At 34.6% G+C, this 12094-nt stretch overlaps 1 protein-coding gene across 1 annotated transcript; it reads right to left on the bottom strand.

The window, feature by feature from the left end:
• Positions 1–218: 218 nt before the first annotated feature.
• On the bottom strand, positions 219–6125 carry LOC120282846 (protein VAC14 homolog). Its single transcript, XM_039289684.1, has 12 exons — positions 6087–6125; positions 5505–5618; positions 5354–5425; positions 5068–5157; positions 4847–4966; positions 4720–4748; positions 4494–4633; positions 4316–4419; positions 4021–4110; positions 3343–3424; positions 2026–2091; positions 219–251 (listed from the first exon to the last, which is right to left on the bottom strand). The coding sequence occupies exons 1-10, from the start codon at positions 6123–6125 to the stop codon at positions 3410–3412; spliced, it is 813 nt and encodes a 270-aa protein (XP_039145618.1). The 3' UTR covers positions 219–251; positions 2026–2091; positions 3343–3409.
• Positions 6126–12094: the final 5969 nt, after the last annotated feature.

Raw genomic sequence — 12094 nt, 5'->3', positions numbered from 1 at the left:
CAGATAACTCAGTTGATTTGACTAAATGAAAGTTTGGCCTCTAGAATTTAAACATCAACAAACACAAAAGTCATTACTAAGGTGTTTATATTTCTGTTTAAGAACAATAAAGATCTGAGAAATGGAAAACCAGCAAAAATTTGGATGTCAATTTCAAGTAATCTTCACCCTCACAAAGTGAGGAAAACTTTCGGTGAACCTGCTCTGCGTTCAGAAGTGTGCACAGTTTTCTCACTATTAGAGGACCCATCCTGAAGAGAGAATAAAACGGAGCTTCAATTGCAGAAGAAAATAAAATGTTATTCTAGTTGTAACTTATCAAAGTACAAATTGATTATCTTCCATTTATCATGATTATATTCAGATAAATTGCTTTGTGAGTGTACATTTGAAGAAATGAGAAATCAGTTCTGAACTTCTCCACTAGAAAATCAAAAAGCCGATCAAACTGTTCAGCCTCTCTTGCTATGCATGCAAGCACTTCTAGCACAAGTAGAACCACCTGTGCAGAGGAGTCAGTCTAAAGTGTTCAGGATAATATAAAGGTCATAAGCTGCAACTATATGTTTGTGTTAGTTTTTATTCTTAGAAATGAGAAAAGAAAATATGACTCATGGCATGGATGGTGCAATAAATTATCTTATCACAAAATAGCAATTAGTGATTACTGCTTGATACAAAAAAGCAATCCTGTAGACTAAAGTTGTAGTAGAAAAGAATTTCATCTTTATATTCAATGACAAAGAAAATTACAAGTTATCGCACGTTAATGCACAAGATACAGATGGTACTGTTTAACAAATACATAATCAGAATGTCGGCACCATACCAAATTTTTAGAAACTGCAAAAACCACCATAAATTGTAGCTCTATTTGGTCCACCATGACTTTTCCCACATAGTACAAAATCATGTTTGGTGGGAGAGCCAGAGCAAGGGTTTATGCACCCTATCCTCACAAATCATCTATTTTTAATTCCTAAGCATCACTTGTTTCATCAAGCAATTACATTCACAATAAACATGTAATTGTGATGCTGAATGAACTTGCCATTCATAATCAATGAACAAAAAGCAAATTTGTCCCTTGCAATTTGACATGTATTATTCACCTATTCCCCACTCAACAGTTTAACCAATTTTACAAGATTGAAAGGTATGTGGTTGCCATTTAATTACAGCCCAACTCAATAAAGGATTTCTGATGTTCTCATACTATCTGCTTTATTTATCTATGGTTGCAGGTAAGAAACCATAGATAAGGAAATTATTATTAATCTCCCTTCTAAGTTTATTTTCTATGTTTTTATGGATATTGAACAGTTTAAAAGCTTAAAGTTCATCAAGGTGAATGTTATTTGCAAAAACATGACTTTTCTATCATGCTGTTTTTGCATAAAGGAATTCAAGTACCAGCAAAAGTATCCACTCTGGTGGATGCATGTAATGGGTTTTGATAAAATATTCAGGGGAATTCACTATTTCGCATGTGTACCTTTGTAAATGTTGATTCTCTATATATGTCCATAAACTTCATAGCTACCCTAAAGTGGTGGTTATTACTCTTGCTAAAACCATCAACATTTTTTATTAGGTTTTAACTATGTAACTCTGATGGCAATTTCACTTCATGCCTGAATGAACAGCCAAGAACTCATGAATCAGCTGATCAGGTCATGAATGGAATGACATTCAGATCATGAGAGGGTGAAGGCATGGTGGGGATAAAGATGGGGAGTAGGCCTCTGGTTGACATAGGGAGGATGAACAAGGGATTAAGGTGTCTTGTTTTACATCATTTTTAATTATATTAAACCAAAACTTTATGCTAGTTATTTATGCAAAGAACCATGGATCTTGGGGAGACAGAAAGCCAACCCAAACGGGCTCTGGTACTCCTATTAGTAAAAAGGTATTGCTATAAGCAATTGCACAGAAAAAGTCACTGATTCATTTTTGTCAGACACAATTTAGTTGATAAATAAAAGGAGTACAGGAGAAATATCAACAATTACAATGAATTACCTCGTCCAAAGGATCTGATAGTGCCTTGAGAACGGAATCAATGTCTTTGTTGAAGTAAGACAGTACCTGTTACAAATGGAAAACTGAATCTTTAAACTCCATAATGCCAGCTTTGTACATCAATGGCAAGAATAAACAAAATGCTTCACAAGCAAGTTGATCAATATTTGTAAGGGATAAAAAATATCAGTTATCAAAACTTTGAAAACCAAGAAAGGCAATTTATCATGATACTTTCTTGCACAAAGCATCATACTTTCAAGCATGCAAATATGCAATTCTCCCCCCTTGGTTGAATATCAGCCTAACCACTAAACCTGGTTAAAACTGAAGCTGACTAGTAACTAACTTGAACCCATGATGTTGGCCAAGCAACAATGAATAATATAGAATAGAAAATTTAGGTTTATAAAAAGACAACAAATATTTAAGCAAGTATGTTGACATTCATGCTTTCAAGCAGAGAAAGTTTTGATGCCCAAACTGCTGCTGAAAAGAGGAGAAAGGTTACACAATGCATTCAACAAAGGAATTGGACTCAAATATTAATTTGATGAGTTGTAATATCATAAGGATAAAAGTGATTGAATTGAGAGAGGTTATCAACCATTGGTATACAAAGAAAGTGATGCTTGTCCAAATATAACCATGAAACACAGAATCAAATGGTGTCTAGAATAGTTACTTCAGACATATAATTAGTGATGCTCAACTAGCAGAAAATTCTTTTGTAGTGTTATGCCATTGATCAATTTGACATTTGGAGCTTGGAATATGCGCACAAGAAGAGAAAAAGTTTCATTTGTCAATGAGAGGGAAAAGCAAGTCAAATTGTGAAGATAGTAAAATTTTAGGATGAGATCATTTTTTTAAGGAGAATCAGATTTAATGTGATGTAGGCAGAATCAGATTTTATAACCAGTAGGATGGAAGAGAAAATGGAGGGCCGACATAGTATAATAATGTGAAAAAACACTTCCACCTTTTATACTTCCCATTCCTCGTGATCCATATTCTTATATTATTTTTATAGATTTGAAATAAATAATGAAAGTGTTGGTGATGTTGTAAAAATATGTACAGAGATCATGTTATAGTCTTCCTGAAAGAATTTATTTGTAATCTGTTGTTTATTTCGTGAAGAGTGGAAAAAATCTAAATAAATAGATAAATCAAACATTTCAGTGGATAGTAGATCTTGGTTGTATATCAAGAAATCAATTCAGTAGACAGAAATCATGCAAGTAATGTATCATGACCAAAGAAATTTTGGGGAAAAATGGAAAATCATAATTTTTTTGAATGAAGAGAACTTACTTCAGCTCTATGCCATTCCAAAAGTTTTGTGATACAATGTAATGCCACAATTCGAGTGTCTTGCCATTCACTTCCTAATTCCCTGTTTATAAGAAAAGGCACAACAATTAAGACTATAAATCATCAATTTATTCATGTATGGCCTAGTCATAGCCGGATAAAGTATATAATGCACAGCTCCCTCTTATAATATGCATAACCATAAAATCTTTGTATTTCCTCAATAGACAAAAAAGTACTCTGTAAAAATGGATAGGACTGCAATTATGTTTGATCTCTCATCTGGACGAGCATACGCTTCGAGAATATCCTCATTAATTTCATGAGCAAGCTGAGCAACCGAATGAATTTAACATAGTAAATAAAATTCTTATAAGTTGGGAATAAACCAAAAAGGCAAATGAGTGAACCCAACCTCACGTATATTCTCCTTTGGGTCAGAAAAGTTGAATAGTATGGCATCTAAAATTGCAGAATAGTATGAAGCAAGCTGGTCTACACCAAGTTTTCTAAATTCATTTATCTGCACTACAGGATAAAATTTGGGTAGCATAAACCTTTCCATAAATAAATAACATTGCACTAAAGGATAAAGTGTGCATGGTCTGATAAGAGGACAATGGAGACTACACATAACATGATGGCAACCTCACTGCAACAAAGGCATACAATCCTTACCCAGGTCAGTGCTGCAAACTTGGTCTCTTGCTTATCCTTGCATGCAAAATGCAGCAGAGGTTTTGAGAAAACTCCGAAATCTACATTCTGCTGAGAAGTAAATCAGTTATGTAACTTAAGTTTCCTTTCAATACATGGTCAGAATGCAGGCAAATCAATATAAGGCAATAGAGCAAGGATGTGCTAAATTTCTTAAGTGACAGTGGGCAGTAGTGCATCAAGAAAGGGGAGTTGCGATTAGGGTCATCCTTGTAGAATTTGCAGGAAACCAATTTCCGACAAAGTAACGCCTTACCTGCCTGAGCCGACCATCCTTTATACTATGCAGAATATTACGAAGTCCTTCATAAATCTCTCCATGTTCCATGGGTGCAGAATTCCATAACATATTGAACAAACCTGAAACATAATGGATATTTCCTTTATCTAACAACACAGCCGGTTAAATAATTTTTTTTTTTCAAAGCGGCTACCGTCAACAAGTATCTCAAGGAACCATCTTGAGTCCTCATGATGATGAGCCCTGCCACCAATCCATCTCAACAAATACACCCGCTCATTAGGATGGAATACACTTATCCTTTCCCTTAAGAATTGCACAAATTCTTCTATTCTTCAAAAGGAGAAAAAATAAATGTGTTAAAAATCAAACATATTCACAGTGATTATATACCAATGCAAATTAAAGAGGTGGCCCACCTGAATTTACCATCTACAGTTCCTGCATACTGATCATAACATCAAAGAAAGTCACACAGAAACAAACTAAAAGCTGATGTGAAAAAATCAACCAACTGACATAAGTTCAACTGGCAGCAATGTTTACTTGTATGATTGCATCCAATCGTCCAGTGAAATACGGTTCATTTATGCCTGGACGTCTGTAGAGTGAAAAAAATGCGCGGAATATCCGGCCAAGGAATACCCAAATTTCTCTTTTCACAACCTATTCAACAACTTAAGAGAATGAGTTCTGTATGGTGCAGGAGAAGAGACACACTAAAAGTTGGATAAAATAGAGTAGCATATTAGTTAACCAGAACTCACCATTGCAATTTCACAGATTGTTTCACAGGCACACTCGCAAACAGACATGTCCATGTCTGTCAGACTATTCAGTATAGGTGGCAGAATTTTCTGTAAAGAAAGACAAAATAAACACCGAAGGAGTATGATACCAATAAAATGCCACAACTTTCAACCTTCTCATTTGAAGGAACACAATACTTTCTTTAAATTAAAACCATAAAACTTATCTTACAAAATATAAAAGTTCATGTTTCCAAGAAACGATCATGTATTCAATAAATCAAGAGATAGACACATTTCTTACATAAAGATAAGGGGAAGCAGAGTTTTTCATCAATGCAATCGTCAGTACAGCAAGTCCAACTAGTCCACCTTGCTAGAAAACAAAAACCAAAAATTTCAGCATAATCCATCAAGAATTCAAGTAAAAATTTTGGATTAAAACATCAAGGAACCTTCCGATAGTGAGGCTGTGAAGGGTGCATGAGATTTGTAGACAAGAACTCAATCAAGCTCGATATCTTCTGAGGATTCTCCTTAAATTTTTGTCTGTTCACTAAATCAAAAAGCTACAAACAGAGGAATAACAAAAGATGATCAAAGAATCAATCAAGAAACCCAAAAAGAACATCAATGAACTCCGAACAGTGAGGAAGAGAGAACAAGAGAGGTGCCTGGTGGGAGGCTACAATGCGGGTGTCGAGGAGTTCGTCTCCAAGGTTCAGGAGGACTACGGAGGGGATGACAACCGATTTGTCCAGCCGATGCGTCCGAGCTACCATACTTAACTTCTAGGGCTTCAAGATCTCAATCCAAGACTCCAAAGAGAGAGAGAGAGACTTCTAGGGCTTCAAGATCTCAATCCAAGACTCCAGAGAGAGAGAGAGAGAGAGAGAGAGAGAGAGAGAGCTTTGAAACTTCCCGCGCTGGCTTATAAAGGACACCATATAATTACCCTTTGGTCCCTGAAAAGCACAGGTTTTGCTTTTTGATACTCTTATTTTATTTTTCTAGCTTTTTATATTCCAAAAACTTACCACACCAGCAACTGTTTTAACGGCAAGTGCAAGGACCATCATCTAGAAGATCAAATTTTCTAAAACCACAAAGTAGAGGGATACAAAAGGTCTCAAAAAAATAAGAGGACTAAAAAATTAAAAATTATACTTTTTAAGGACCAAAATAATAATTAAATCTATAATTTTGGTTTAAAAAAAAAATAAAAGTTTATGCTCTAAAATTATAATATGTTATTATTATTTTACACCATCGTGATATGTGGTGGATTGGAATTTCGTATATATATATATATTTGTGAAAAACTAGTTTCTTAAAGTTCCACATATGTTATTTTGCTTTTTAAAATTCTATTTAAATGATTTTTTTTTTTTTTTACAAAAACCTGAAATCAATATATAGCATTGGTGATGATATAATATCATTCTGTAATTGGTTTTTTTTTTAAAGTTTAATAAAATTATGGTTTGTTTAAGTTTATTAGAAAAATGTTATGTTTCAACAAAATTGTTAAATTTACAAATTGGCTGCATTTGGCAACTATCAATGATTCTAACAGAATTTTTAAAGTTAATGATTAAAGTGAATATCAGCGAAGTAAAATGATATTACCATTATATTACTATTAGTTGACTTGGTAATAAATAAAATGACAATTTAAAAACAAAATCCTTTTAATTTTGATTTGTATAGTTGATATAAGATTTTTTTTAAAATAATGTGTAGTGTTATATTATTATTTATTTATTTATTTTAGGTGGCTAAAAGAGCTACAATCAGTGGCGGAGCCAGAAGTTAAAGGTTACGGGGGCGATTTAGAAAAAAAAATTAATTAATTAACTAATTAAAAATTTTATATTTTTAAAATTTATATATATGATAATTTATAGTTTAGTTTATAAAAATTAGATATTTTAAAAACTCTACTAAAAATGTAATTTTATTTATTATATAAATTAATTTGTAAAAAAAATTAAAAACTAAAACATAGAATTAAAAAAATGCTACACATAGTAATTTATAAAATATTAATAAATCAAATAATAAACTTTTGATAATATTTTTTTAAAAAAATATTATGTTTTAGTTTTTTTTGTTAACAAAAGTGACAATTGTTGTATAGATTTGGGCATATGCACAGGATGAAATTTACTTATTTAATCCACGGACTCTCAACCGGGGATGAAGAGTTTGGGCTACAAACCCACTCACAACTGATGTCGACCCGTTATCTTTATTGCTTTTAATGAATTTTGAACTAGAGATCTCGTCAAGTACTATTAGGCTGTAAGCCTTTTTGATTGTTTTAGACTATATCTATTAATTTGTAAAGAAAATTAATTTTTTAAAAAATAAAAATAAAAAACAATAGAGACAGATGATTTTAAAAAATAAAAATAAAAAACTTAGAAAGAGAGAGATAGGGGTGGAAGAAAGAGAATAAAAAACTAATTAGAGAGAGAAAGAGAGGGGAAGAGAGAGAGAGAGAGAGGGCGGGCGAGGGGGAAGGAGGGCGGCCGGAGAGAGAGTGTGGAAAAAGGGAGAAAGAGAGAAGGGGGAGGGGGGCCGCCGGCTGCAAGGGGGGGCGGCCGCCCCCCTTGCCCCCCCTTTCCCTCCGCCCCTAGCTACAACCTAGCTAAACAATAAGAAAGGGCAAAAAATCTAACTCAAAAAAGATTCATTAGTTCTAAAGCTGGCTTCCATAAGCCATATAGAAATATTTAACCCTCTAATAAAAGTCAAGGAGATTAAGGGTTTTCTACATCAGTTTTGTTAATACGTTCCAACATGGTATTCGGACATCAGTGCATAATCATGTCTGAATACTATGAATTTCCTTTTCCAAGCACCGATTGAGTAACTTGTCCACCTGAGCTTTGAATCATATTTACCAAGTGTGTACAGTTACAAAAGATTCTATCTAGGATAAGATTGTAAACCCTGCATGCAGTGCTCAGAGTAAGATTGCAACTTCAGCTTGAATTAAGAAGTCAACAAGGAAAATATTCTTGAAATTAATTATAATTACAAATCCAATCTATTGGAACATTTCTCACCAACCCAAGAAGCATATAAAAAAAAAAAAAAGATTGAGATTGAGATAAAATGGTGATAATGAGAAAGAAAGGTAGACTCCCAATTAAGTACTTGCATTGTTTGAAAGTATTCTTTCGCTTATTGCAGGGATGTGTAGAATATATTATTGAAGTTAGGTTCTTAATTCATGAATAGGAGATTGTGTCTAGCTTTCCATATTGGGCACAAATAAGTGGCAAACAAGGTTGTGAAGAAATTGGAGCCAATCCAAGATTGAAAATTCATGCAAAGCTAGTCACCAATTGAGACATCAAATAAAGAATTCATGTCCATGCTAATGAACAAAGCAAAAAGATTCCCATATCTCTATATATACTTTAGTTCACTTACATAGAACATTTTCAGTAGTTTCCAAATATAGATCATAAAAAACACATTGCTTTAGAGATCCTAAGTTGATTATGTGCAAATAAGCATATGAAAGAGACCTACTATGAAGTAATCTCCAAATTGTTGGGGTTTTCTGGTAATGCAACAGTGTAAAATTGTGTACAGTCCCAATCTCCTCAATCATACGAATGATGGAAGACCATCATCCAAGCCTCTCTTGTCAATTACTCTTTTGCCTTTCATAAGTTGACATAGTTTTTTTTTATTTTTTATTTTTGGTTAACTTGGGCCTTAGAGCCCAACCATTATTTCATCCACCCACCAAATGGGCTGGACTCAACAATTCTCTCGCTCAGCACCATTTGGGCGATTCTACCAACCCTGCTCTTTCTCGGCATGCTTCAAGCTTCTCCTTGGATAATGTCTTGGTAAACATATCGAACCCATTCCCACTAGCGTGGATCTTCTCCAAGTACAACTCTTTATCTTCAAGAATATCTCTAATCCAATGATAACTAACATCGATATGCTTGGACTTCGAATGGAATGTTAAATTTTTTGGAAAGATGGATGGCGCTCTGACTGTCACAATAAACAATACACTTCTCTTGTTGCATGCCCAATTCTTCATGAAACTTCTTCATCCACAAAGCCTCCTTGTAACCCTCAGTTTTTGCAATGTATTTAGCTTCTGTGATGGATAATGCAACACACTTTTGCAGCTTTGACTTCCAAGAAACAGCTCCCCCTGCAAAAGTGATCATCATGAACCCTAAAATTGATTTTCTAGAGTCCACATCGCCTGCCATGTTTGAATCTGTATACCAGTCCAACATGGGTTCACCTCTACCAAAACACAACCATACTCGAGAAGTATCTCTTAGATACCTCAGTATCCACTTTACTGCAGCCCAATGCTCCTTTCCCGGATTTAAAAGAGATTTGCTCACAAGTCCAACAACATAAGCAATATCCAACCTTGTACACCACGGAATACATCAAACTTCCAACTGCGGATGCATAAAGAACTCAGCTCATCTCCTCCTTCTCTTTGTCACTTGAAGGACATTGACTTAAGCTAAGTTTAAAATGACCTACGAGTGGAGAACAAACAACCTTGGCATTCTTCATGTTGAACCTCTCAAGAATCTTCTTTATGTATTTTTCTTGAGACAACCACAACTTCCCATGCATCCTGTTACGGGAGATTTTCATACTAAGTATCTGTTTCGTTGTGCCTAAGTTCTTCAAAGCAAAGAACTTGCTTAACTATCTCTTCAGGTCTTCAATCTTGCTTGCATCACGGCCAACAATCAACATGCAACATATTGCAGAAGAATAATGAAATCATCATTTGAGTACTTCTTCACAAACACGCAATGGTCAGTAGATGTTCTAGTGTGCCCTTGAGTCATCATAAAGGAGTTAAACTTCTTATACCACTGCCTTGGCGCTTGTTTGAGCCCTATATAAACTCTTTTTCAATCTGCACACTAGATTCTCTTTGCCCTTGACTTTGAACCCTTCTGGTTGCTCCATATATATTTCCTCCTCTAAATCACCATGAAGGAATGTGGTTTTCACATCAAGTTGTTCCACCTCCAGGTTTAGACTAGCAGCTAAACCAAGCACAACTCTGATGGATGACATCTTCACAACTGGAGAAAATATTTCGCCAAAGTCAATACCTTTCTTTTAACTGAACCCCTTTACAATCATCCTTGCCTTGTACTTTGGTTGTGAGCTATTACTTTCAGCCTTCAACTTGTACACCCATTTGTTTTTGAGTGTCTTCTTTCCCATAGGCAACTTCACCAAATCATAGGTATGGTTCTCACACAAGGAACTCATCTCCTCCTGCATGGCTCCAAACCACTTCTACTTCTTCTCATGTTGCATAGTTTCCTCATATGTTTCTGCCTCTCCCACATCATTAAGCATAACATACTCATTCATACGGTATCTACTAGAGGGATGATGGTCTCTGGTAGATCTTTTCACTTGGGTCTTAACTAGAGGTGGGCACGGGCCGATTAACTGGGCTTGACGGACTTGACTTGCTGGGTCCAGTTCACCGGAAGCCGGACTCAAAACCGGCCCGTGCTACAGGGAAGACCTGCTTTGCCAGGTTGACCCTGCAAAACCGTCGGGTCCAATTCACTCATAGAATGAACCGGACCCAACCCGGGATCATAGAACCCGCCGGGTCCAGGCCAAGCTCGTTTGACCTGACAGGTTTTTACCATTTTTATTATTATGTTAAATAATACTTTATTATTAAATTAAAATATATTTTTTACAAGTTAAAGTTGTTAAACTTTCAAAAAGTTGGTGTCATGGATAGGATTCAAACCGAGAAACACCCATGGGGATTATCACATTAACCAATTGACCTACAAATCTTTCTATAAAGAAGTTGCAATTTTTTTTTAATTTATAATTTATAATAACTTAAAAAAATTTGAGACATATCAAAATAATTTTAAAAAGGATAAAAAAATTACATTTTAATTTGTTTATCTATCAGATTAAATTATTAGTATACTTTTTTAAGTGCAAGAAAAATTAAATATCAAGTAGTATTCTTATTTTAAATTGAAGTTATCATTAACTTACTTATTTATTACAATTAGGGTTGGCTCTCAGATTTCACTTTGGTCTCGAACTATAGGGTTATTGTTATTGTGTTTATCATGTTGTTACTGAAAAAGAGTTACTAATCAAAATGATAAGGTGTTAACCATTATTCAAAGATATTCTTTTTTTACTAATATATTTTTTGTATAAATTGATATACATAATTTAAAAACAATTTTTTTAATTTTATTTTTTAGTTTATAAATTGAAACAAAATAATCTAATATATTTGTGGCAAATAAGAGTGCCCCTATTTAAGAGAATTTAAGAGTGTGCATATGTAGGAACTTAGTGCTTATGAGCCAAAAGACGATTAACAAAATAATTATTTTTTAAAAAAATATTTATGAAAATGTAATCGCATAGTTATAGTTGTTTCCCAATAAAATATGTTGATCCATATACTACATATATCTATAAATAGTCTTTTCCAATAACATATTAGTAATAAATTGCAGCTAATCAAGTGGTTAGATTTCTGCTATCCAACTTTAAGCTCATGGGTTCAAATCCCATGAGCAATATGCATTTAGTAATAAAAAAATAACAATAATATTAAAAAAACCCAACCTGGCGGTTTGATCGAGTCAACCCTCCGGGTTGATGAATTCAGTTGACCCAGTGGGTTGCGGGCCACAGGTTCAAAAACCGCTGACCCGTAACCGGGCCGGCTATAGTACGGGCCGATTACGGGTTGCCAGCCCAACCCACCGAGTCAGTTGACAAAGCGGGTTACGGGGCGGGCTAGGCCGGGCCAAATCTCAGCTCGCGTCCCCTCTGGTCTCAATTGGTGGTATTGGAGATGTTTTTGCAATTTCTTCAATTGGTTCTACATCTTCAACTAGAGGAACTTCATCACTAATAACATCATTACCATTTTTTTGGACATCTCCCCCCTTGATCTTAACTCTGTTTAGGTAAAGGAACTGGATCAACATTAACAGGAATCTCAACTGAGGAACTA

The sequence above is a fragment of the Dioscorea cayenensis genome, chromosome 18 (genome assembly GCF_009730915.1).
Source record: "Dioscorea cayenensis subsp. rotundata cultivar TDr96_F1 chromosome 18, TDr96_F1_v2_PseudoChromosome.rev07_lg8_w22 25.fasta, whole genome shotgun sequence".
NCBI classification, from domain to species: domain Eukaryota; kingdom Viridiplantae; phylum Streptophyta; class Magnoliopsida; order Dioscoreales; family Dioscoreaceae; genus Dioscorea; species Dioscorea cayenensis.
The sequence above is the reverse complement of the archived record's forward strand: the minus strand, read 5'-3'. Positions and strand labels throughout refer to the sequence as shown.